This window comes from Cygnus atratus, chromosome Z, assembly GCF_013377495.2.
Source record: "Cygnus atratus isolate AKBS03 ecotype Queensland, Australia chromosome Z, CAtr_DNAZoo_HiC_assembly, whole genome shotgun sequence".
NCBI lineage: Eukaryota > Metazoa > Chordata > Aves > Anseriformes > Anatidae > Cygnus > Cygnus atratus.
The window spans coordinates 10691335-10717954 of NC_066396.1; the positions used below are offsets into that span (position 1 = coordinate 10691335).

General features: G+C 55.9%; 1 protein-coding gene across 1 annotated transcript; it reads right to left on the minus strand.

The window, feature by feature from the left end:
* Positions 1–256: 256 nt before the first annotated feature.
* Positions 257–12585, minus strand: CA9 (carbonic anhydrase 9). The gene is made up of 11 exons (XM_035563845.1): positions 12224–12585; positions 6987–7016; positions 5868–6038; positions 3774–3916; positions 3301–3393; positions 3019–3085; positions 2661–2818; positions 2413–2554; positions 838–867; positions 636–729; positions 257–480 (listed from the first exon to the last, which is right to left on the minus strand). Exons 1-11 carry the CDS (start codon positions 12345–12347, stop codon positions 417–419), a joined length of 1116 nt encoding a protein of 371 aa, XP_035419738.1. The 5' UTR covers positions 12348–12585; the 3' UTR covers positions 257–416.
* Positions 12586–26620: the final 14035 nt, after the last annotated feature.

The following is a 26620-nucleotide window of genomic DNA, read 5'->3' on the forward strand; positions in this document are numbered from 1 at the left end:
CTTCACCTCTGCAGCGCCCCGGCCCTACCAAGCCCTGGCGCTGTTTTTCCAACACTTTGCACAAATAAGAGGAGGAAGGAGTCCCAGAGCGCTGAAGGGCAGGGCCAGGCTGTGCAAGGAGCCCCGCGCTGCTTGCTCTGGAGCTCTGCCTGGGGCACAGACGGAGGCTGATGCTCTGCGATGGGAAGGGTCCGGCCTCTCTCCGCCGCTTGGTCCTGGAACGGCAGAGGTGGCCGGCGGCGCAGGAAGCTCTTTTAGCTTTTTGGCCTTTTTTATTAAAGTTTTTATCGTTTTTTGTAACAAAAATATCTGCTGGGGCCGGGTGTTGCCCCAGGTGAACAGTCCGTGCAGCTGGGGGAGGATGGTGCCCCCCCAGCTCAGGGCGGGAGCGAGGGGACGGGGCTGAGCCGCGGGGCTCACGCTGTGTTCTCGGTGGTGGCCGCCGTGTAGATGACCTTGGATTTGGTGGGCGAGTCCAGCCTGGTGTGGGACGAAGAGCAGGGTGTTAGGGCAGATAGGGGGGCCCCGATAACTCAGCTGCATCATGCTCGTTTCCCATACAGCTGCGTGCAGGGGCACGGGGCCGGGGGGGGGGGCACAGCCGTGCCCCCGACCCTGCTCTGCCCACCACTCACCGTGCGTTCTGGCTGCGGTGCTTGTAGACGTAGAACACAAAGGCCAGCGCCGTGATGGCAAAGAGCACCCCGAAGACCACAGCCAGCACGTCCCCTGCAAGCCCAGCACAGGCACGTCATGGGGTGGGTGGTGGTGGTTTAGGGGGCAGTGGGGACACAGGGCTGGAGGGGACACGAAGCCAGCAGCCTCGGCTGAGCTTACCTGCATGAAAGGAGGAGCTGGTCTGTCCCGCTGAGGGGAAAAAAAAAAAAAAAAAAAAAAAAGAGTGTGAGAGCTCGCTGCAGGGATCCCAGGGTGGGTGCAGAACAGCCCCCCCCCCCCCATAGCTGCCAACCCCAGGCTCAGCACCAGGCTGCCAGGACCCCCCATCCCCACTGGGTGTCCCCCAGCACCCTCCCCAGGACCAGCACTTCCCGTACCTGCTGCCACCACCCCCAGGAGACATGGCACAGCCAGGGGGTGGCCCAGAGGGGAGGAAAGTGCCAGTACAGGGCTTTGCCAAACCTGGGCTGCTCTCATTGCTCCCCACGTGGGGACAGCCGGCCCTAACACCACCTATCCGTGCCCTAAATCCTGCGCCAGGCAATATTTACCCAGCGCAGCAGCGCAGCTCTCCCACAGCAGCATTATCACCTGTACGGCTCCAGCATCGCGCGCCGGGTGGCACTATCGGTGCCAGCATCCAGCAGCTCACAGAGCAGCTTCCCTGAGCCCTCAGCTTGGGAAAAATCAACAAGTGTGGGCGAAGGAGGTAGAGCTGAAAGCGAGGTGGGACGGGACCCGGCACCACCGGTGCACGGGGCAGTGCGGAGCGGGGAAGGCTGCACCACCCCGGTGCATGCAAGGTCTGGGGACCAGCAACCTCATCCGGGAGCACGGGGACACCAGCCCGGCATTCAGACACATGACTCCAGGGCCAAGGGCTTTGTTTGGGGGTGGTTTGATAGAAATAGCAAATAACGGAAGAAAAGAGGTGAGCTTATTTGCACCTCCGCCCCCTCGCCTCTGCCAGCGCCTGCTGAGGAATAGCTTCTGCAGAAAGGGGTAAAAGAAAAGGCTCGGCGGTAAATGGAAAGCACGATAATGTTTCTAACAGGTTTACCGAAGATAGAGCATGCCAGCCTAACCCGATATCCTTCTTTGATAAGTGATATTCCAGACAAAGAAAATGCGGTAGATTTTATCTCCCTGGGCTTCAGTGAACCATTCGCCGTGGTGCTGCCCGGGAGGCTGCGAGCGAGGCCGAGGACCACGGTGATTAAATCCTGCAGCCCTTAGTGAGCTGGCCGCAGGTGGGGTGGCGAGGGGAGGCGGCGTGCCGCTGTGCGGTTAGCCAGGCATTCCTCCGGGGCCTGGGACCCATCCTGTGCGCTGTTTCTATTAGTCACCTTGACACAAGGTGACAAACGCCACCGGAAAGGAGAAGGAACAGGATGTTGGACAGGGAAAAAAAACCCCAAGTGAGCTCAGAGAACTGAAAAGGGGCACGGACGCGGTGATGCAGAGCGATAGTCGCACCTGAGGGCTAACAGCAACTTCTACTCATAGCTGGAAACCACCGGTGACAGAAAGGGCTTCGAGGACACACCGAGGGAACCGTCCTCTGTTTGTCCTCGAGCAGAGTGGTGAGGACCCAGCCTGACAGCCCCCAGCCCTGCTCCAAAACCCAGGGTAACCCTGGTAAAAAATGCATTCCCCTAAGGGAAGCAGAGCCCCGCTCCTCACCCTGCACCCCAGCAGCAGGGCGCAGCCCCAGGATGCTCGCCCGCTCCTTACCCGTGGGCACCTGCCTCTCCCGGGAGAAGGTGGGATCGAAGCTCGCCAGCACCCACCGCTTGTGCAGGCCCTGGGGCGGCCGAAAATTGTTCTGCAGGGGTTTGCTGTGGTCGTACTGCAGGCTTGTCACCAGCACCAAGATCTGGGAGGAGAAGGGCGTGAATAGAGCAGGATGCGCACTGCCAGGAGCCAAAAAGCCCCGGCGCACGGCATCCACGGGGACCGGCATGGGTGCTGCCCCGACAGACCTGGTCATGGGAGAGCATCACGGTCTGGTTGAAGACCATCCACGTCACCGACTGGAAGCAGGGAGGGGTGGTCAGGGAACCGTTGTAGCGGAAATAGAGGTGCAGGCTGTCGGGCAGCAAGCCCGCGATGTTGAACCCGGGCACCAGGACTTCCTCATCTGGGAGGAGAAGGCACGGGAGTGAGGGCAGCCCCAAGGAGGGGAACGGGACCAGCGCGGGGCTCACGGAGCACACCTGACCTGGGGCATTGCCCAGCCCAGCCTCGCACCACCCTACTGCATGCACCCGGCGCGCTGGGGAGGGCAGGGGATTCACCCTTCCTCTCCACTGCACAGGGTTTCCCTGCTGGCGGCCTCACCTTCTCTTTGGATTTTGTGGAGATACTTGAGTATTTCCTGGTAGAATGGGTTCTCCCTCGGCCCGACCTGCAATACAGCAGTGAAGGGAGGTTTGGCTGCCCGCGAGGGGCACCCTGTCCTGCTGGACCCCACTTCCCATCCGGGCTGCCTCTCCTCTCCTCCCCAGGGGTACCAGCACCATTGCCTGTCCCCAGAACTACCTCTGACACCCACCCCAGCCCCACTCCCACCCCAGCCCCACTCCTACCCCTCCTTGCCCAGGGCTGGGCTCTGGGACTCACCTCCAGGAAGGCTCCCAGCACGGCCAGCCCATCCGGCTGGGCCATCGCTGCCTTGAAGCTGTCGTACTTGGTGTTGTAGTGGACCACGTGGAGCTGGAGGGAAACACACAGCCCTGATGCAGGATGGGCACACCAAAGAGGTGCACACCCCCCCCCCCCGAGGCTCCCCGGCCATAGCAAGGGCTGGGAGAGGCACACAGCCATGCTGAGCATCTCTGCTAGGGGTAAATGTGCAGGTGGGATGGAGAGAACACGTGCCAATGGGTAGAAGCAAGCATGAACAGCTGCCCATGGGAGCTGCCTTGCTTATGGGCAGCAAACCAGCCCTGGAGAGCAGGGCTGGAGGACAGCAGCTAGAGAAAAAGGGGTAAAACCAGACGGGAGCTGGCGGGGCAGGCTGTGTACAGAGAAAACTCCTGCTCCATCAGCCCAGCGCTGGGAGGGGACGGTCGAGGGGGACGAGGGCTCCTCACCTCCGCAGCAAAACGCTTCCCATTAACGGTGTGCTCGGAGCCGGCTGTCGTCGGGGATCCCCAGTGCAGGTGCAGCTGCACGGCTTGGTACTGCTGGGCATAGCCGCCCGTGATGGCCAGCGACTCAGGCAGCTCCAGGACAACTGCAGGGCAGGAGGAAGAGGTCGGTCAGTAAAATACAGAGTCCAGTCCGTCCCAGGTTTGGAGAGGAGGTGGCTTAAGGGAAAGAGTCAGCCTGGGCTGGTGGAAGCTGGTGACAGCAAACAGACTCGCTTTTGATCTTTAATGAGGCTACAGGTGGGGCAATGGATAGCGCCGTGCAAATGCAGCAGGGTTTGGCTTTCAGCTTTGGGTTGTAGGACACCCCGGTAAGTAGGTCACGGCGGCTGTTCCTTTAGCTGGAAGTGCTCAAAGTGAGCAGCCCCTCTGCAGAGACTCCCCGAGCAGCTCCATGCTGGATGCTGTCCAACAACTAATGCACTATGCGAGGATAATATAAAGAGACCGTGGGCAAAGTTCAAGGATAGGCAGGATATTCAAAATTCAAGGATAGACAAAATTCAAGGATTTGAATTTTTGGCCAAGGCCAAGTCCAAAATACCCACCTAGCAAAGCCAGCCCTCATGCAGTGGTGTGGCAAAAAAAAAAAAAAAAAAAAAAAGTGGCTGAGCTACTGGGACATGCACCAAAGCCACCAGGAGCATCCCCGGACCCTGAGAAAGGCTGCCCTATCCTTCCCAGCACCTTCTCATTTTTAAAGTCAGCTCTTTTCCTTCCTCATCCCTCTGTAGGTGAAGTGTCAGTCACATCACCAGCCAGGGCACAGGTTTGGGATCAGGAACACAACGCAGCTGTGATGAGTCATTTGTCCTCTCCTGTGCCGCCTGCCACCAGGCTCGGAGATACAGAACTCAAATACAGGAAGTGGGACACTGCTCCCTCCCTGGGGATTTATCTGCTTTAACATTTCTTTTGTATATCTAGATCAGGGCATTCCTATTATTTATCTGAGTCATTTTCAGGCCCTTGCAAAAGTTTGTGCAGCGTATGCTTTGTATAAGGAGGAGTGACAGCAAAAATATCCCGGCTTTTCAGAACGATCACAGAAGGCTGGCAGTCACCAGAATAAAAAAAAAAAAAAAAAAAGGCATCTTATAAGCAGACGAGAAACTTCTTCACCCCCCCAGCCCTCTTGACCAAAATGTTACGAGCGCTTTCTGAACACCAAGCAACACCAGATGCCAGGGTGTCTAAAATAGCAACCACTGAGCTCGACCCGTTCAGCTATGCAGGCACGCCAGGGCGGGAGGCTATAAAATAAAGCTCTGGGCATGCAGCGAGTCCGACTGGTCGAGTTTGCTGCATCAACTCCATCTAGCCACCAGGTCACAGGGCCGTCTTATCACACCTTCAACACGTTGCTGTCCCCAACAGCTTTTCTTGGGAACTGGCAGCCACCGGCGCGCACAGGATGAGCGAGGTGCTCTTGGAAAGACCTGGTGGCAGCCAGGAGCTGCCACCTCCAGCTGCAGGGCAGGAAGGAGAGGTTTTTTGTCCTCCAGAAAAGTTGGAACAGAATCCATTTACATTACCGCAGTATCAGTCTCACCATGCCAGATACTGGGAGAAAAAGCCCTTCTAAAACTGGAAAAGGGAAATAAACAACTTCTTAAAGTGCCTTAAGATCCTGAGATAGCATCTTGAAGCACAGGCTTTAAGCTGGCCAGAGCTGTGTCCTGGAAGACTGATGGGTAGGTACTTTAAGGGCTAAGTCACACCGGGGACCAACCAGTCCTTTGAAAGTGGAAACAACGGCTGCAAACTTGCATCAGAAGTATTAGGGGCATGTTTTTAGAGGAAACATGGATTATAACAAATTCCCGAAGCCACCACCCAAAGGCAGTGTGTTGTGAGCTCTCCATCTCCTGGTTTCTCCCCTCCAGCCAGGAAAGCCCCTGGGTCCGTACCAGCCTGGCAGCCCAACGTTCCCCTCGCAGCCTCAAACAGGACACGAGCGAAGCCCTCCCAGAGCCACGGGGAGGGTTTCGGAGAAGCCTGGTCCTGCCAGGAGAGGCCGGTGCCTTTCGCACCCACCTGTGTGCCCGTTGTTCTTCAGCTTGAGCTTCTTGCTGGCGGGCAGGCTGTAGCCGGAGAGCTGGATGGGCCGCAGCTGGGGGCTGAAGATGGTCTTCTCCGTCTCGATGTTGATGGGAGACTGCATGGTGCCCAAGCAGGCCGGGTAGGGCTCGCCCCAGCGCTCTGGTTCTGCAACGGGGAGGCAGCAGCGGTGAGGCCAGCCAGGCGAGGAGACCCCCGGGGGGATTGGGGTGGGTGGGAGGGAAGGGGCAGGCGCGGCTTGGGCAGTGCACCACGCTCACAGGTTTGGTTTCCACCAAGCTAGCTCGGGAGCAGCTCCCTGCCGCCGCGTGACGGCGTGCAGCCGTGCCACGAAAGGGCTCCGAGCACGGTGAGCTGCCAGAAAAGTCTATTTTAGGGGTGTTTGGGAAGAGCGCGAGAAGATCATTTACAAGTGGACTTGGCAGGCGGAGGAGCCTGCAGCTCGTCACACGCTTGCTGCTGCCGGGCGCAGCCTTGTTGCTTCTCCCACTGCTACGTGAGCCCCTCGAGCACGGTGCCACCAGGACCACGCGAGCCCACAGCCACAGGTGGCACGGTGCCGGCCCGCAGCTGTGCCCTGCAGCCCCACAAAGGGACGGCTGATGTCCCCAAAACCTCCCCTCGCACTGCGGGGGGCTGTTTCCAGCACTTCTCGGGCCAGCACAAGCCTGGGCTGTCCCCCAGCCCACCCCTCTCAAGGGGACAGAGGACAGGGGTGAGGACACAAGCTAATCCCTGAGCAGGTCAAAGTCCCAGCACAGGCTGCAAGTCCAGCCTTGGGGAGCCCAGCCTGGCACAGGATGCGGCCAGCACCCGTCTGGGGGGGGGAGCCGGGCCCCAAGGGCACCCCAACATGAGGGTTTGGGGGATCCCCCAGCAGAGCTGCTGCTGCCCCCCCCCCCAAATGGGAGCACCCCGGGCTCTCCAGCCCACCCGTGCCTGGGTTCGGGCACCGCTGAACCGTCAGGGTCAGGCAGGAGGGAAGGGCGAGCCGCTGAGTGCGCACAGGAGCCCTGTAATCATTAACCACGGCTGGCTCGAGCCCAGCGTGCGCTGGGTGGTGGGGGAAAGCAGGAGTGACTGCAGGGTATTTACCTTCATAGCTCCAGTGGCTGTCACCAGGACCTTGAGAGGAAAAAAAAAAAAAAAACAAAAAAAAAAAAAACAAGAGCATGAATGGAAGGGAAAGGTTGGCAGCAAACACAGACAGGCAGTGCTCACAGCCCCGGCAGCAGGTCCCAGGGCTCCCACTGCACCCCCAGCTCCCTCCCAGCCTTCGCTTCCCCACTCCTCCTCCTCCTCCTCCTCCTGCCCCACGGCCGGGGATGCTCCCGGAGGGCACTGCCTTCTCCCAGCAGGGAGGTCTGCGTGCATCACCGCAAGGGGAAACCCCGGGGCTCGACACTTTGTTATCATCATTATAATGGGAAAAAAAAATAAATCACAGGTACGGGCTTTCATCGCTGAGCAGCTGTGCCCATGCTCTTCCAGCTGCACCAAGACAAAGGTAATTCACCTCCTCGGACTTGTTCTCGCCGGGGTGCTCGTGGTGGCACGGTGCTGCTACCCCCAGCTGGCACATCCCGGCACGCGAGGGTGGGAGAGGCTTGGGGCGAGCACCCACCCTGCTCCCTCAGCTCCCCAGGGCACAGGCCACTCCCCAGACATCTCCATCCCTCATTAGGGCAAACGCCCATTAGCCTGGATGGGGTGCACCAGGGGCCAACAAGTGCCGCGCTGGTCCCCGGCCCTGCCACTGACAACGGCCACCGACAGCCGCTTGCTATTAATAGGGGCGGATTCCAGCTCACGGGTGAGAAAGGAAGAGGCACGCTTTCCCAGGCCCAGGCAGCTGATGCGGGGCCCCGAGCCCAGCGGGATCCTGCCCTCCTCCCAGCCAGGAGCCAGGCACGGCCGCAGCCCTGGTGGCCGCGGATGCTTGGGGACGCCGGAGCCGTGGATATGGGAACAGCCCTCGGGGCTGCCTCCAGCATGGTGGTGATATCTCTGCAGCACGTCAGAGGCTCGGGAGTCACTCGCCCAAGGTGTGGGGTGCTCCCGGAGGTGTACGCAGAGGGCTGGGCACGATGCAGCTGCCTGCACAGGGCAGGAATGCGTGTGCACTTTGTGCCAGGGATGCAGTGGTCACAGATGGGACCCCCAAGAGGTGCTTCGGCAGCTTTCCCAGGCAGGATTCCCCTCCCGCAGCACGAGGGTGGCGGGCCTGGAGCAGGTAACAGGCGGCAGCCCGGGGCTGGCACACGATGCCTGGGTGCGCTGCACATGCCTCAACCGGCACAGCCTGCCCCGGCACCCTGCTTTTCTGCTCACCTCCAGGAACTCTGCCTTGACACCTGAAGTTTGAGCAACAGCACGGTGCTGGCTCCTGCCCTGCTGCATCAGCACCGTGCCACCCACCCCGGCTTCCCAGGTCCCCGTGCTCGCTCCTGCGGCTGGTGGGGCTCCGTAGGGGCTCACAGCCCCTCCGTGCCCCCATAGGGAAACGGGGATCAAACAGCCTGAAGGCTGCAGCTGCAGACAGGATACAAGATTCCCCCGGGGGTCCCTTGGTACCTGAGCACCCACGTGCACCCACCCACGCACCGAGGCCACCTGAGAGCATTTCCCCACCCATGGAGCTGGGCGCAGCACTGGGGACGGGTCCCTTGGTGCACGCCCCGAGCGATGTAGGGGAGCACCGAGGCCAGCCCAGCCCGGCAGTGGGATCAAGCCCTCAGCACCCACCCCGGCGTAGCCCTGCAACTCTCCAGACCCTTCGTCACGAACATTACCCCACCGCCCTGCGCAAACGCTGATTTGCATAATTTCAGCCTCCCTCCCACGCTCCCCGCCGGAGCACGTCTTCTTCTTCCGAGCACCGCGCGAGGCCAGCTCCCCTCACCGCCGAACCGCTGCCACGCACCACAACAGAGGTGCTGCAGCTCTCTGCACGTCCTGCCCTACCCCGAGTATGCACGGGGGCTGCAAAGCACTCCCAAAAATGTGGGGGGGGCGGGGGCGGTGGAGCAGAAACACGGCTGCTGCCCAGCACTTCGATGAGTGCACTGGGAGAGAGTGAGCAAGGAGAGGACTGCTCGGTGGGGTCCCAGCAGGGAAAAAACACAGGGCACCAGCAGGAGCTGGCTGCTGCTGCAGGCACTAAAAGCCTTTGTGCTCAGCCACGTGGAGCCCTTCTGCACCCACCTAGCACCAAACCCGCCCCCTTCCCTGAGCTGGGGGGAACACAACATCAACACAGTTTCCCCATTTCGGTGCTTCCCCCCCTACACACACACACACACGTGTACTTTGCTCACTCCCTCCCACTTTGGGATCCTAGTGCTCGCTCCTTGACATCCAACACCATCCAACAACACTTTCCTGCCGAGCCCGGGCAGGCGCTGCCATTATCGGCGTGCTGCTCCGCATGTCCTGCAGCCTGGGGGTGAGGGCAGGAGCAGCTTCGGGCACGGTGAGGAGCCAGCGGGACCAGGGGCTGCTGCTAGCAGCAGGGGAAGGGCACCGAAGCAGCAGGCTGCTCCCAGGAAACGCTGCAGGGATGTGGGCACAGACCGCACACCCGTGGCTGATTGTGCAGAGCAAGAGGCGCCCTCGGCAGAGCCAGGCAATAGGGGGAAAACAGGGGGATGCCCCTTCTGCCCTCAGCTGTTTGCAATTCAGGGGACGCGCAGCCTGCAGGGCACCTGAGGATGCCCAAATGCGGGGTGGCAGCCACGTGCCGATGCCATCTGATGGCAGCAGGGCTGTCTGGTGCCTCCACGCCTTGAGCTCCGACAGGAGAAGTTTACAGCTTCGGACATCCTGCTCCCTTATCGGCCGGGCACACGATGCCCTGTGCTCAGCCACAGGCAGCCCTGGGATCCTGCCACAGCCTCTGCTCACACCCAGCCCTGAACCAACCCCTGGCCAAAGGCTGTGGGATGACGGCAGGACCACCTTGCTGAGGACCAGTCCCAGGCTGGGGGACCACGGAGCAGAGGACAGCGGGGTGTTCCTGGTGCTCAGGGAGCCAGGGGGCACCAGGATATGCAGAGATGCACAGAGGGAAAGTCTCAAAGCAGCGACCAGCCCCTGCAGACAGATCCCAGCCTAGCAGACACATCCAGGCACCTTTCCCTTGCAAGCAATAACCCGATCAAGGTACATGGGCTGTGCCGCCGTGCTCACACTACCCACGGCCAGCTCCCTGAGCCTATCTGCAGTGAGCACAGAGCTGGCACGGGGTTTGCGGCTGGCACACCGTCTGGGCAGCATCCTCCTGCCAAATCCCACAGGGAACCTCTGCACCCCACAGGACAGGACAGCAGCAAGCCCCCAGCCCTGCCCCACAAGCACAGCCCCAGCTTTTCCCCCCAGACAGCCCCACGCAGCACCCATGCCCTTCCAACCACTGCGTGCACTGATCCTGCCCGAGCCCGTCTGCATTAAATTCCTTTTTGTGTTTATAAACCCTGGCCAACCGCAAGCCTTGGGGATCAGCCTTTAATCTGCCACCGGCAGCTCAGGTTGCCACAGGGATTGTTCTTTGTGCTCCTGGGGGGCTGCGGGGCCCCGAGATGCAGCCAGCATCCCACAGAGGAACAAGTTATTTGTATGGGGGAGGCACAGGGCAGGAATCACCACGGCTTGTTCCTGCTCCCTGTGAACCCAAGTGGCCTTGGTGAGTGTTGGGGAAAAAGGAAACAGCTGGAGGGCCCTGGGCAAAAAGGGCCGTGCCAGCAGGAGGGAGAAAAATGGGGAATCCCAGGGGGCAGAGTGGGGCTTGAGGCTGGGGAATGAGGTAACTGAAAGTGGGTTAAGCTGAGAAACGGGCTCCACCAGAGGAAGAAGGCATCGGGGATGAGCAAGAAGGGGACACAGAGCTGGACAGCCTCGAGGACAACCCGCAGCTTGTGCCAGGTGCCACCGGCCATACCCAGTGCCCATGCTGGGAGGAGGACAGGAGCCAACCTTGCTGCGACACACAGCTCCAGCACCATGCTGGGGCATTCCTGGGTCCCAACCAAACCCAAACCCCATACCCCCACGGGGCTCCAGCCAGACCTTCAGGGGAGCTGGGGTGCCTGTTCGCCACCCGCGCCCTTTTCCCAGTTCCATCCCCGTGCAGTCGGCTCCTGGCACCCTCCTGCCCTGCGGCTGGAGTTACTTCATCTCTGCGGCGAGGAGCATCCGCATCCCCGTCCCCACGCACAGCCCGGCGAGGCTGCGGTGAGAAATGTGATTCATCGCAGCAACAAAAGCAGCTCCTGGCACCAAACAATTGCCGATCCGTGCCGCATGGCAGCCGTCCCCGTACAGGTCAGGGCAACTCTTACCAGAGGCAAAACCAAGGACATGCTACGAGGCTGAGCCTGGGAAACACAAACCCACGGGCCAGACTGGGACAGGAACGTCCCCGCGCTGTGCTCAGCTCCAGGCGAGCTAAGGCATGGCACTGCCCCAAAATCCCTGCTGAATGCTGGCAGCGCCACAGCCTCCGGGTCAGAAAAGGGACTGAGACCAAAGGGATCGAGCATTCCCTTCGCTAGAAGAGGGACCTTAAAACTTGGAAGCCCCCTCTGCCACCCAGGACACAGCTCCCTAAGGGCGGGGGGAGGCACCCAGCAGCACCCAGCCCCATGCTCCATCCCCAGCTATGGGGCAGCCCCACACCTGCCCCATAGCACCAGTCCCTCTGGGAAGCTGAAACCCCGTGCTGGGAGCCCTGAGCCCCCCAGGTGGGTGGGAACGGGATCTAGGGGGGAACAGGGCTGCTCCTGCCGGGGGTCGCGGCCGCACCAGAGTTGGCGGGAGCGGGGACAAAGGCAGGGACGTGCGGCTGCGGGGCTGCGCGATGCCGGAGAGGCACGGACCCACCAGGGGCCCCTAACGGGGGCGGCACGGCAGCCCCTACAGCCAGCAATGGGGACCCCCGCTCCAAACACTGGGGACCCTAAATCCGGCATAGGGGTGCTCCGTGCATCGGGGCACACGTGCGTCAGGGACCCTAAATCCAGCATAGGGGTGCTCTGTGTGTTGATGTGCCTGTGAGTCAGGGACCCTAAATCCAGCACAGGGGTGCTCTGTGCATTGGGGTGCCCGTGCATTGGGGACCCTAAATCCGGCACAAAGGTGCACCATGTATAAGGGGTGCCCATCTGTCGGGGACCCTATATCTGGCACAGGGGTGCTCCACGCCCTGAGAAGCCTGTGCGTCGGGGACCCTAAATTCAGCACAGGGGTGCCCCGTCTATCGGGGACCCTAAATCCCGTACGAGGGTGCCCCGTGCAGCCGGGGACCCCCACCTCGCAGCCCCGCACCCCCGGCTCACCTCTTTCCTCGGAGTGCAGGGACTCCTCGTCGTCGTGCCCGTGCCCGGCGGCGGCACGGCCCGTGGCGGCCAGGATCAGGACCAGCACCGGGATCGGGACCGGGACGGAGACCCGCAGCCTCATCTCCGGCGGGGAGCGCGGTGCGGGGCGGTGCGGTGCGGGGCGCTGCGGCACGGGACGGGACGGGACGGGACGGGACGGCGGCTCCGTGCGCTGCCCGGGCGGCCGCGCGTACGTGAGAGCGGGCGGGGGAAGAGGCGGCCCTGACTCACGCCGCCGTTACCTTTTATAGAGGCTGGAGGCAAAGTCTGCCGCCGCCCGGCACGGCCAGGTGAGCCGCCGCCGCCGCCCCCCGCACCGGGACTCGAACCCGCGGCGCCCCCGGGAGGCCGGCGGCGGGGGGCAGCCCCCAGCAAGGGGCCGCCGGCACCTGCGGGGGGCCCTGCGCGGCGGGGTGGGGAGGCCCCGTGCGCCCCTCTTGGGTCCCTGTGGTGGGGGCGTGAGGGGAGCCCTCAGTGAGGGGCTGGGGGAGATTTTTAGCGATAGGGTGGGGGATTCCCTCAGTAATGGGGTGGGACTCCCTCAGTAATGGGGTGGGGGATGTCCTCAGTGAGGGATATCTTCAGTGAGGGGCTGAGGGACATTTTTAGCTTCGGGGTGAGGGATTCCCTCAATAATGGGGTGAGGGACGTGCTCAGTATGGCTGTCCCCCCTCAGCGAGGGGGTGAGAGACCCCCTCAGTAATGGGGTGAGGGACATCCTTGGTGACAGGGTGAGAGACCCCCTCAGTGAGGGGCTGAGGGACGTTTTGAACGTCGGTATGAGGGATTCCCTCAATAATGGGGTGAGGGACGTGTTCAGCGAGGGACATCTTCAGTGAGGGAGTGAGAGACCCCCTCAGTAATGGGTTGAGGGACGTACTCAGTGAGGATGTAAGGGACATCAGCAATGGGGTGAGGGACCCCCTCAGCAATGGGGTGAGGGACATCCTCAGTGCTGGGTGTCTTCCCCCAGTGCTGTGCTGAGGGATGCCCTCATCCCCCATTGTCAGTGAGGGATGTCTTAATCTATGGGGTGAGAGACCCCCTCAGCAATAGGGTGAGGGAATTCTTGAGCTCTAGGTGTCCCCCTTCAGCAGGGGCTTGAGGGACCCCATCCACACTGGGTGTCCCACCCCTCAGTATCAGGCTGAGAGACCCCCCCAGCAGTGAGGTGAGAGACCCCTCAGCAAAGGCATCTTCACAGCCACCCCCTCAGTGGTGGGCATCCCCCAGCAGTGGGGTGGCAGAGTGCTCGCCGGGGTTTGGGGTGGCATCTCCCTGAGGTCAGGAGCTGAGGATGAGCCTAATTTAGGTGCCTAAACTCAGCCTGGGACCTGAGGAGTGGAAGAGGTGGATGAGATGAGGTGGGATGCCCTTCTGGGGGGCCTGCAGGTTTGTAAGCCTTTGGAGACGGGCAGAGTTAAGGAGAGTATTTCTCTGTATCACATCCAGGGGAGCGCTCAGCCCTGCTCCTGAAGGAAGCCATGCCCTGCTGCTGCCCTTCAGAGGAGGTGGGAAGCATAGGGCTGTGACCAAGGCCATGCCTGCAGTGTGCCCCATGCCCCAGCCCTCTGACCTGCACCGAATGTCCTCAACCAGCCTCATGCTGGTCTCCATCTCTCCATGGATGAGGAGCAGGAGATCAGGCAGCTGATGGGGGGCAGAAGGGCAGGCCAGCTCTCAGGGTGCAGAGAGGTGCCAGTGATGGCTCCCTGGGCACTGTGCTACAACTCATGCTTTCAGTGTTTTTCATCAATGGTCTGGAAAAGTGCCTGGGCAGTGACAGGACAGAATTAGCTGCGATGCTAATTTAGGGCAGGAAAAGACTGAAGCTGCCCTGAGGAGTTCAAGGAGGCCATGGCAGTGCCAGGCACTGCAGCAGGTTGCAGTCTGCCTTGGTAGCCGCAAAGGAACACACAGGCGGTGTAAGCAAGGGCACTCTGCACGAGGGTGGATTTAAATCAGATGTTGCCATTCGCAGAAAGAGATCAGAGAGTCGTGGAGATGACAGCTGACTGCTTGCCAAGACAAAGTGAAGTAAACATCAGGGATTATCAAGAAGGAAACAAAGAACAAAACAGGAGAAAAACACATACTGCTGTTGTATAAATCTTTGGTGAAACCTCCTCTCGGTTATTACCCACGGTTTTGTTTCTCCCATCACAAAAGGGACAGAAGCAGAAACAGCACGCACAAGGCCCCAGGGCTGTTTGGAGGCAGGAGTGGCTTCCACACAAGGAAGGAGCAAAGCAAGCACGGCTTCCCAGCCTGGAGAGATGAAGTCTGTGGCTTTGTCCTCCCAGCTTGTACAGGAACAGGGAGTGGGGAACCTGTATTTACTCCTGGGGTAGCGGATTTATGGCACAATCAACCCAAATCAACCAGCAGGAAGTTTGAGGCCAACCAGAAATATATCTTTACACATACTGCAGAAGAGAATGGGGGAACTCCTTTCCTCAAATGTATGGGCAGCATTGTGCCCATGCAAGAAGATACAAGTTAATGGGTTTGTTTCTCCTCCGTGCTGCCAGCGTCCCAGCTCTGTGCCATGTCCCCATGGGCCCCACGCCTCTGCTAAACCAGTTTGCCCAGCTGTTTCCCAGCCCAAATCCTTGGTCATCCCGGCACCTTTCTATATGAACATGCTCAGCATCTGCTGAGCGCAGACATTGCTGTCACTGCGATGGGGCACAAGACCTGCCATGGGGTAGAGGAGCTCCTGCAGGGCCTGGGTTTTGTGCTGAGCAGGAGAAAGCTCTCCCAAAAAGCTGTCAGCTAGGAAAGCAAGCTGCTGTGCCAATCCTTTGCAACCTGGCATGGTGGGCTCCTGCTCTCCCCTTTGCCAGGTGCCTTGCCTTGCACCTGGGGGCTCTGGTGAGCCCTGCCACCGGCGATGGCCTGCAGGTGGGATGAATGCATTCCCAACCTGCAGATTGTATCCTGATCCACCTTATTCCTCCCAACACCAGATAAGCTGAACCATCAGATAGGAAGACATTCATTTGTCAAAGCTCAAGTAAACAGGACTGCGGGGGGGAAACAAACCATAAAATGCAATTCAAACACCTTTCCTTCTCACATTCCTGTAGTCTATCTTATTAATGGTCCTCATTATGTGTGTTAGCCTGAATGAAGAGGAAGGAGTCTGGTTAGGCAAGGAGAGGATCAGTCTACCCCTTTTCAGGCCAAGCCCCATGCAATTCCCACCTCACACCCGGGCATAGCCCTTATGTTCACTCCCGCAGACAGCTCACCCTGCGTTCCCTGCTCACACTCTGTGCGGGTGGCAAAGCCATGGATCCGTCACCTCTGCTGCCCTGTCTTAAGTTTCACCGTCTTCCTTCTTTGTTACTCTTTGAGGCTGCATGTATCATATCACAGAAGCCGTAGTTGCACGTGTCTCCTTTCCACCTATGATCTCTTACACTTCGTCAGCTTTTTGTTGAGACAATGATACTCGGCAGCTGGAGACACCGTTAGCGTGAAAGGTGACTCCGTGATCTGGGCACTTTGTCTGGATGCGTCTACAGGGAGCACTGGGGGCTGAAGATCACGGCCCCATCCCACCAGCCTTGCAGAAGAGCATCGTGTTTGTCCTCCTGCACAAGGTCCTCAAGAAGAGGACTGTCAGACTCTGTCAGACTTCTGTCAGAGGCGACCTGGTCAGCTGGATTCAGGCCCCAGCTCTGCACCCTTCCTTGCCGTGAGGTCTCCTGAAATGCACAGCGTCAGTCCTCTGCTCCGCTCAGCGTGGATCCAGTCTGAGGCACAGAGTAACGATGTACCAGGGAGCTTCTCCAACCCTCAGCTGCATAAGATGGATGGGGCTGTGCTAGAGTGGATGTGCTTTTGGAAATGCTGCCTGGTCTTGTTTTAGCCGCAGTGCCATGGGGAGGGATAACCTCTAAATGCTTGTAAAAGGATTAATTCTTAGAAAAAAGACGTCACTCCTAGGAAAATTAACTCATGCTAAGGAAAGACTTGGATCCCTAGGAGAACTTTGTGACTCTGTGCCTGACTCAAATTTATAGCAGTAATCCTTTCCCACGGGACATATAAATGAATTCCTGAGCTCTTGTGCAGGCTGATTGTCTGTTACTTTTAATGTAACGGCAGCAGGCACCGGTTCGTCGGTGCTATTGTGCCTCTTCACGATTTAGAGGTTCACTGGATGACTTCCAGATGAAACTTGGCTGATCTATGCCACTCACTGGGGTGAATCCTGGACACTGGCACCTGCAGTTTGCATTCTGTTACTGAGATTTGGTTAAAATAGTTGAAAAAACAACCTTTCTTTCAATGTGATATTAAACTCTGCTTTGCACTTGCAAAAGTTGCACAGAATGATTCCCTCCAATTGTTTCACTTCCATCCCTATACCTTTCCTTTTGTTGGCATCTGAAGGACAAGCAGGCCCAAAAGACTTTGCTCAGACTTTACAAGCTGCTTGCTTTTATGCCGAAATCCCTTTTGGGAAAGTGAGCACAAGGGTCAGCCTGCTGAAAACGGGAACACACAGACCCACCTTCCTAGCAGGAATGGCCTGGTGACCACTCTTGTTGTGTATGTTCTTAAAACAAGGACTGACAGTGGCTAGGCTACACAGAGAGATACTTCCAAGGACCAGTGATCAACAACTGCTCTAGCAAGTATGTTTTCCATCACAGGGACAGGACAGTTAGCGCGAGCTGCGAAAGTATACACCTTGCTGACATTCACCGAAAGAGTGGGACCACCCTGACATGTGTTACACGGGAAACCCAGCGCATCCCCATAGGAAATGCTCTGTCACGCTGTACGTTCATTTTTCTTCGCCATCACCCCACAAACCCTCCACCGCTGCTCGATCTCCAACAAATAACCAACCTGCAGTGCCAAGGGTAGGATGGTGAGGAACATTTTGAGGCGAGAGTGCTAATTAGCTTCTTGACGTCCCCTCATTTTTTAGGATAAGATTTCCTAGTTCCAGAGTAACCTCAGCGCCTTCAGATTATGCTGGACCCCGTCTGGAGTCAGTCCCTGGAGTGCTCTGCTGGTCACTGCCACCAGGCTGTAGGAAGCAGGTAGCCAGAGGAACCGCTTGCCCTGGGATTTCCTGGGCCAGGGCCACCCCTCTGGTGTGGCAGCTGCTTTGGAGCTATGAATTCCAGCAGCTCTACTAGGGATTGGTTAAAAATATACGCTTTTGTTTCTATATACAATTATAATATTTATACCCCTGTTATTACGTATCAGTAAAACCTAAAAAAATCTGGAGTGATGAGAAACTGGGTTTGGCTTTAATTTTAAGAGATTTTCTCCCAAATCTGAGCTTCAAAATAGGAAAACTTCCAGGAACTAGAAAGCCTGGCTTCAGGCAAGGTGTACACAGGAGCCTCTGACTCCCTGTGTCCGGGCTGGCCAGCAACCCCAGCAGCTGCTGGCAAGCACCAACTGCAGCAGGATCAAAATGTGGAGACTCCAGCTGAAAAACGCTTCCAACAGCAGTCAGCTGCACCACGATCTCTCTCAAGCGGTGATGAAGCCAATCTCCTTAATTACAGCAATCAGAACAAGATTTTACCTATAGCTGTGTGCAAATTACGACTGACAGCACTTGCCCGGGCGCTGAGTCCAATCTCCCTTTGTGAAAAAGCAGCTCCGTGGCCTCCCCCACGGCTTGGTGCAGGCGTACGTGGTCCGCCTCCTGCCTTGTACTTCTCTGAGTTTATTGTATAGCCTCAGTGTTTGTGTTTCTTTGATTTTTCCATTAAACTGTACTTATTTGTTCCTATGTAGGGCTGCCCTTTTGGTAACATTTATTCTCTGATGTATTTATAGACAGCAATTCTATCCCTCCTCAAACCCTGTTTCGAAAGGTTAAACTGAAGTCCAAACAAGCTTAGCTTATCAGAAAATAGATGTCTCTTCTTCTCCCAATCACTTTAACCCTTTGCACCTCTTCAAGTTTTAATTGACCTTCTCTGAAAACACACATCCTAAATTACACATGTACTTTATATGGATAATGCTTATCCTGCCAAATGTGGAACTGCTCATAATAAGCATGTGAACAAGTGGTTTGCCTGCTCTTCTTTCTCTTTTTCTTACACTAGTTTATACCAGGAGTCCTCATTAGCAGCTCATCAGCACTCAGAAGTATGAGGTTTTGTGCAGCCTTCACAACCCTGCTGCAATAGTTTGATTTTCAGCTGCAGTGGCAGAGTTTCCCAGCTTTATTCTTGCACTTTGTGAAGGTCCTTAATGATGTTATTTATAAAAGTGGGTCCAAAAGGAACTTCAGCAATATGTTTTTCACTGATCGATGCCTCTTTTCTTGAGATAACCTATGATTTTCCTGTTTTATGAAATGCTTACAGTAAAGATTATCCTCTTCACTTTCATTAATGCTCACACCTGAAATTATATCAAATAACTTGTTGAAATCCTGGTAAAGTAACCCAGAAAGCTTCCTTCAGCCAGAAAAAAAAAATTGCTAGTTTGGTACAAAATTATTTTAGCAAATTTGTATTGCATTTTATCTTTCTTCCTGCTTATTCTGTAACCTTCCCTCATCTGATCTGATCTGATCCCTTTTCCCCACTGAAAGTGAGGTACATCTGTTATTCTGTCTTCCTGTGGCACAGCTTCCAGCTGGACACCAGACTTGCAAGCTGATTGCTGGTTCTTTCAGCTCCCGGGTTGTGAACTCTGACCCATTTGAACGCCCATTTGACCCATCTGAGCTTTATTCTGGGTGGGTTGGTCTGCTCTTATACTTGGTTTTTGATGGGACCTCTCCTTCTGTTCCTGTGCCTAGCAACTTGGAGGCAAACACCTTCTGTTCTGGAGTCACATCTGACATTTAATTTTTAATCTTTGCACAGTAGCCATCTCCACTCTGTTTTCCCCCAGTGCCCTTCAAATACTACCAAAGACCTTTCTGTGGTGTATTAGAGTCTCCTCTGCAGGGTCTTGACTGGGAACGGTTCCCAGGTTTTCCATGCACATCCTCACCACCAAGCCAGTACCTCCTTTGCTGATCCACCGCTTTTACTACTGCTAGCAGATCCTTTGTTCATCCTCAGTGCCATTCACTGTAGTTATACAGCCATTGGTGGCTGCAGTCACCCCCTAAAATATTTACACATTTTTCAGGATACAAGTTTCAGACATCTTCTGTACTAAGTGAACAAATAAACTCCATGCCAGTCTTTATTCTGTGCCAAGTCCTCACGCATCTCAATCCAAGTGGCTTCATATATAGTTTTCATATTTTTTTCTCTAACTGCTGTCCTTGAAATTAAGAATCTCGATTGTAAACATTTTTAACCTTCTGCTTTATTTATTTATTTATTTTTTATGACTCAATATAAGGTTATTTTCAGTCAGCACCTTTTATACAATAACTTCCCATTACAACCCAACTAAGAAACAAAGACCATCAACTCTGGCTGGTGTCTTGGATGTTTAAACTGAGCGAGCAGTGCCTGGTGCAAGTAGCTTTTTTTGTGTTTGAAGCCACCAGCAAACTCTGGAGTGCCTTAGAGGAGTGTCACAGGAAACTACCGTGTTTCTCCCACTTCTGCTGCCCCAGTGTGAACTGGCATTAGGGAAAGAGAAATGATGTCTCAATGAATAAGAAATGAGCAGAGTTCAGGATCTTGCCTGTAATTCACAGAAAGTTGCGAAATGCTTCCTGGTAAACATTTCCCCAGATCTGCAAAGTACCCTAAAAACCAAACATGATTCACTACTTGGGGGATGATTGGTGATGGTTAGAGCTACTCAAATCACTGGCATTGTCCTGCATGATAAATTATTCTTCCTAAAACGCTTCTCCAAAAAGGGAGATGAACTAACAAAACCTCCCCTCGGACCATGCGGCCACAAGCCAGACGTCTAAAAGAAGGGGAATTCGTGGGGCAGCAAGTTAAAAATACCAACTTTGATTTCCTCTGAAAGAGTCTTATTGACATAAATCAGTTTAAACACAATACAAAGCACCTGGGATGAGGGGCAGGATGTTCTCCTGTTGCAGAACAAGCAGGGGAGTTTATGGCTATGGGTTTGTAGCTGCAAGGAGACTTGCTGGAGTATTCTGCCTGGCTGTGCATCACCGCACGCAGTCACCCCTGGTACGGAGCCCAGTAGTTTGGTGTGTGACTAAGACACGGCCTGCGGGAAACAGCCGGTGTCATCAGAAACCTTCAGATGACAGAGCTCCAAAATCTCAGGGAGGCGTTCACTTAGGAATTCCTTAGAAATCTCCTCCAATGCGCAGCCTCCCTCGGTGTTGAAATGACGTGCTTTGGGTCTGTTTTTCTTTAATCCAATTGTAACACCGAGCCGTTGGTTCTTGTTCTGCCTTGGTGTTAGTTCAGGATCCTGAACAGCCCCGGTGTATTTTCCCATATCCTAACCAAAGAACCTCTCAGTAGCCACCTTAATAAATTCATTGCCTGAAGCCCCTTAAATTTCTCTCTAGAGGGCACTTTCCTGGCCGTAGAGCAGTCTGTAATTTTTTTTCCTGTGCCCTCTCCAATTTTCCACTAAAGTTACTTCACAAATGTGAACACCAGAAGAGAACCTTTACGTCAGCCTCAGCCTCACCAAAACTGCACGCCAAGGCAGAATCTCTGCCCTGTTGCCACTTACTGGTGCAGGATCCTTGTATGGAAAAGCATCAGCTCCTGGCACATCCTGGTAGTAATTAATGCCATTCTGCTTTCAGAACCCCAAATCATTTTCCAGCTCATGGATTTCCAGGAAAAACTCCCTCATTCCCTAAGCCTGCCCCATGCCCTCATGCTTGGCTTTCACCAGCCATGCTTTCAAAGACATCCAGGTCACTCAGGCCTCATAGTTAATCATCACTTAGCCAGCTTTCGAGCACAGCTGGGGGTTCACCAGAGGCCTCGTTTACTAACCTCCAAAATGGAGATTGCCCCCAGCCAGATCCGGTCTCTGCAGAACAGCCAGCAGCAGCTCCTGACCGCCAGCCCGGCAGCAGGTTTCACAAGGGGAGGTAAATGTTCAGCCCCCCCATCACCAAAAGTCAGCACAGGTTGAGCCGGGCTCAGCCGCTGCCTGTGTGGAAGCCAGCAGACAGAAAGCAGGAGGCTTCTCTAGCACGTAGCCAGGCAGTGGTACGGCGGGGTCAGGGGAGGTTTGGTGCTGCTTCATCCCCATTCTTAATCATCATCTTCGGAGATGAGCTGGCAAAACGGGCTGGGGAAAAGGAAGTCAAATTCATGAATGACGCGTGTCGTGTTCTGACACAGGAAAGCCAAGAGCGCAGCCAGCAAGCAGCACAGAGGTCATGAGGCTTTGCCATGTGCCGAGCCAGCACAGCACCACGCTCGCACCCTGGGGTGCACGGCTCCAGCTGCCCACCCAGCGCCCACCCTGCAGCGATGGGGCCAGCTGCAGACACACGGCTGCAACAGGGCGCTGGGCAGATGCGCAGAGATGCGGTGCTCAAACTAAAGAGCCTTCACTCATTGCCACCCGGCTTAGTTGCTTATAAAAACATAACAAGCTAGCAGGTCTCAAGTCCCATCAGTGTGTGATGGCCTTGATCTGCAGATCAAGGGGGCCAGGCCCTCCTGCATGCAGCAGCAAGCCGCGAGAGCGGACGGGCAGAGATGTCAGGAGGGATTTGCAGGCAAAGCTCCCCTGGCAAGGCTTGCTGCAACACGGCTGTTGCTGGGTGAAGCCTGGACCCATGACGGCTGCACAATAGCGCAAAGAGAAAAGAGCTGTAGATCAAGCAGCTCTGCCCAGCGCGGGGAGGTGGCCGGGACAGGGCATGGTCCCCTCCACAATGGGATTAAGTTTTTCTCATTTTGCTACGTTCAGAAGAGAAGAGGATTTGAGGCTTCTTATCATGGCCACGAAGTGCTACCCATCCCCAGCGAGGGCACCACGGATCTAATCCACATAACACCTGTGGCCAACGCCCATGCACAGATCAGCTGGAACCAAAATGCCCTGGAGAAGGGCTGGCAGGGGGCACAAATGCTGCTGGGAGCGGCCATCATCGCTCAAATTTCTTACAACACAATCATGACAACCAAAAAATTGTCTCTTGGGCCAAAGGTGCCCTGCTTTGCAAATGTTGTCCCCCCTCCTCTTCAGACCATTAGAGTCTTTATAAAGGGTTGGCCAAGGCTCTATGACAGCCTTATACCACAACAGAGGGATCCCAAGCATTTCTATCCTCTCTGTTTTCCATTTGCTGCTAATTTCTGGCACATGGCAATGCTTCGCCTCCCACCCCAAGCGATGCAGCTCTTTCGGAGAGCCCAGAGGCTTTGGACCGGGGGGTCCTGCACCAACCAGCCCCCTGTTGTCTGCAGGCTGTGGCTGCTGTCCGCCGGGAGCAGAGGGGGCCCCTCTGGGGTGAGCCCCTCGGGTCACACGCAGGAGTCAGCAGCCAGACTGTGTTTGCATCCGTTGCATGACACTGGGGCGCTGTTTTAATTTAAAATGGATTAGGCTTTGTTTTCTTTTTAGCACAATAACATTGCACGCATTGTTGGGCGATAAAACCCACAGATAACCATGCCAGCGGGGTGTTGGGGTGGACGTGATCAGCGGCACAGCATGAGCTGAGACGGTGAGGAGCTGGGGGAGGAAAGCCTTATAGAAGTGTGCTGCTGGTAGCAAAGACAGCAGTAAGGGCTGCAGTTCCTGGAGAGGCCCTTGCACAACTTCTGCAGAGCATCTTCCTGAAAGTAAGGGGTGGAGGGGCTGGCACGGGATCTGGATGATAACAGGAGCAGGACACAGGGTGCGGGGCAGCCTCGGATCCAGTTGCTCCTTGTCTCCCTCCTACTCACAGCCAAGCAACACTGATGGCACTGATGACTCCTGGGAGGGAGAGGAGCTCCTCCCAAGGGAGCGAGGATGTCTCAGTTCACCCAAGCACCTGTTTGCAAGTTGCTCATTTTCCCGAGCTGGTTCTGCCCCTTCCTGCCTTCCTCCTGCTTTTTCCTGGGCTTAAGGTCTGCAATTAGTGCTGGCATACAAGCACTGCCCAGCCAAGGTGCTCCGGCAAAATCGCTTTGTTTCCCAGGTTTCTTGGCAGGGCCCTGACATCACATGCACCAGGTTCCTTTGCTACCCTAATCCATGCCTTTTGGCCGGCAGCAGGGATGTTATTTGGCAGCGCTGACCCTGAGCTGCAGGAAGCAGCCCCTGAGAGCAAGGCCTTGGGGTGCCCCAGGGCTGCAGAGCTCAGCTGGGACTCAGCTGGAGGCACAGGGCCACAGAGCAAAGTCTTGGGACACCTACCTGTACCCCGACATGGTGCTAGAGACCAGCCAGTATTTCTCCCTCCCGCAGAACTGGAGACTCCCTAACAAGCCCTCCTACAATCCTATTAAGCTCACCAAACTCTCAGTGAAGCAAGCTGGCCCTTGCAGGTCTCTGACCCAGTCCTACCTGGATCTCCTCTCCAGTCACGTTGACTCCCAGCACATGTGATGCCCAAGGAAGCTGATGCTGCTGGCAGAATGCGCTAGGAGAGCTCTCATGTAGTGCCAGGAGACGTGACCCAGTGCAGCACTCAGTGCAGTGTTTTCCCAGAACTTTCTTACCTAAAACCTTTCATAACCTCTGGTGACTTTTTTTTTAGCATCAGTTTATCTGCCGACGTGCTCCAGACCAGGCATCCCTTGCTTTGGATGCCAACAGCAGGCACCAGCCTCCTCTGGGATGCTTTGTCACTGCATCTCCACGTGTGCAAGGATAACAGCAGCTCACGTGGACGAGGTGTGCGTTGGGGCTCGGAGCACACGGCAGCATACTGTGGTAAACATAGCCAACGCTGCTGCCCCGGGCAGGGAGATGAGATGGAGGGAATCAGGGGCAGCAAGAGAAAACACACAGCTCTGCATGACACCAGCGTCCACCTGCCCTGACCTGCCAGGCAAGTGGAAAAGCTGCAAACATCGAGACTGGAAATCTCTGCAGGTGTTGTAGCAACGTGCTCGCAGGAGAGACATGTGGGTGGTAGGCACACGGCTGCCCAGGGCAGCAGAAGTAGGGCAGATGCTCTGCACAGTGCTCATAGGAGCAGCCAGGTCCTACTGCTGCTCAAGTGATGCCAGGACAGCCCGGAGCCACCGAGGCAGGAGACTGTCCCTGAGCAAGGAGGTGTCCCAGGGCACCTGGCATAGGCTGCAGCACCACCAAAACAGCCCAGAAGAGCTGGAAGGTGCTGCATGGAGAATGGCAGCAGGAGCACAGGACCCCCAGCCCTGCAGCTGAACACCTTGACCTCAGTGCCTTGGTGTTAAACCCCTGCAGAACTTGTGTTACAACGACAATTCTAAATGTTGAAAGCAAACCAGCCTCCAAACTCTTGGCAGCAGCAAGTCTTCAGCATCTGCCTGCCACAGAGGGCTCTGCTCGTGGCCTTGAGTCTGAGAGGCCAGAAGATTGAGATGCCACAAGCCACTAGATAACAGCAGAGCCAACAAGCATAGCCTGGCCACAAGGACACAGTCCAGCCCCGGAGGAAGCCGTGCTCGTTGTCGTGAGGGCTGCATGTAAGCCTTCCCCTGGGCCATCTGAGGGCTGTCTGATAACACCGTGGACTGATAACTCCTTTCCTGCTGGCAATGTAGAGCTTCTTGTTACACAGAGACTCTTCTCTATTAGGTGTAATTATGGCAGGAATGCGGACAACATGGATTTGCTTACACGAGGTGCCAGTAATTCACTCCTCCCACGATCAGTTTTCCAGCATTTTATTTGTCTGACACATCAGATCCCATTTTCTTAGATCCCATTTTCTTTGCAATAACAAATTAAGTGTCATTAAGTCAGGCAATCATAGAACCTCATTTATCCAGTGTTTCCTGCAGAAGAGCTCCTCGGTGCTATTTCCAACCACCACCCTTGCTGGACAATATATGCACTCGAGAGAAATGGACACCCTTTTTATTTGATCCAACCCGACACTGTTCCTTGCAAGGAGCTCCAGACCTTTCAGCTCCTACCACGCAGGCAGAGATAGGCTCTGGGGAAGGATGCTGCAAGCCAAAACCTAAAGGCAGACCCCAACTACCTATGAAAAGCCCTCTGCTAGCAGCACATGCTCCTCTCCTACTCAAATCCAACTAGATCAGCCACCTCCTTGGGCAGCAGTCCCTGCAGAAAGGGATACATTTCAAATGTAGGGAGCAAAGGAAGAGCAGCTCAACTGGTTTGTACTGGGGAGAGGCAGGGGAGGGACTCATCCAAGGGGGAATTGCTCTAGCACAGCGTAAAACAAACCTGCGTGAACACAGTGAAGAGATAAACCTGAACAAAGATGTTCATCACTGAAACTCAGAAAGAACGAAGAACAACATCACTGTTTCACGTACATGTATAAATATATGGGAAGAGCAAGTAGAAAAGGTCTGCAAAACTTATCACACTGAGTTTGGCCAATGTGGGCAGAATGCACCAGGTGCTGTGTACCAAACCCGCATAACTGCTGTTTTTCAGCAGGACTGCAGAGAAACCTGGGCCATTCATTATTAAGCTGCAGAACAGCCTCCTTCTCAAACTGTATCCTCCACGGAGGCTAGAAATCTGTCAGAGAACACCTGAAGGTAGCAAACCCCAGCCAAAATAAAATGAGGAAAAAGAACAGCAAAGCCAGGACTGCTGGGTCCCATAGGAGCTGCCTGCTGGTTGGGAATCTTTGGTGGCACTGCATCCTTGTCCTGCTGATGGCAGGGGACAGCTGGGGTCCTGCTGAGCCCCGCACAGAGCTGATGACCCTGCCTCTCTCTTTGCTACAGCAGAACCACGAGGGAAAAACAGGATCAAAAGAGCAGTAACGAGCTCTGGGAACTTGTCAGACATCCGTGCTTTTAACAGAATCCCAAGTGAGCTGCTGAAGGGGGCATTAGCGCTGTCACGTGGAGCACATGATTTTGGAATTCACTAAGCCTTTGATGCAGTGTGAGTGCTGCCGTCCCAGCCGCTAGCCATCTGGCTGAGAGGCGGCCAACTTTCCTCCGCCCCGGCAGCGGAGGGACGGCCGGCGCTCGCAGCACGTTGCAGGAGCTGCAGAGCTGGAGGATGCGCGTGCGAGACGGGCTGATTGCACCCGCCTTGGTGCTCCAAAAAAGGCTTCCTCTTTTCTTCCTCCAAAATAGGTTACAGAGGAATGGAAAATTTAGTTATGGAGAAGTTGGGCTCGAGCTGGAAGTCCTGTGCTTAGTTCCTGGGAACCAGAACAGAAGCACCTTAATTTGGACAAAAATGAAATTGAAAGCTAAAGGCACATGTTAGCGAATGTTGTTGGCCACGACACAGGGTCACATTTGAAAGAACGATCTCAATTACAAAGTCCCCTCTAAGTCCCCTTCA

What these genes read in the sequence shown, in the direction of transcription:
- CA9 (XM_035563845.1), bottom strand. Translation starts at nt 12,347, where the DNA reads ATGAGGCTGCGGGTCTCCGTCCCGGTCCCGATCCCGGTGCTGGTCCTG. An exon ending in CAGCCACTGGAGCTATGAAG is followed by an intron (nt 6,039 to 6,986) that starts GTAAATACCCTG and finishes TCCCCGTTGCAG; the next exon opens with AACCAGAGCGCTGGGGCGAG. An exon ending in TGCTGGGAGCCTTCCTGGAG is followed by an intron (nt 3,086 to 3,300) that starts GTGAGTCCCAGA and finishes GCTGTATTGCAG; the next exon opens with GTCGGGCCGAGGGAGAACCC.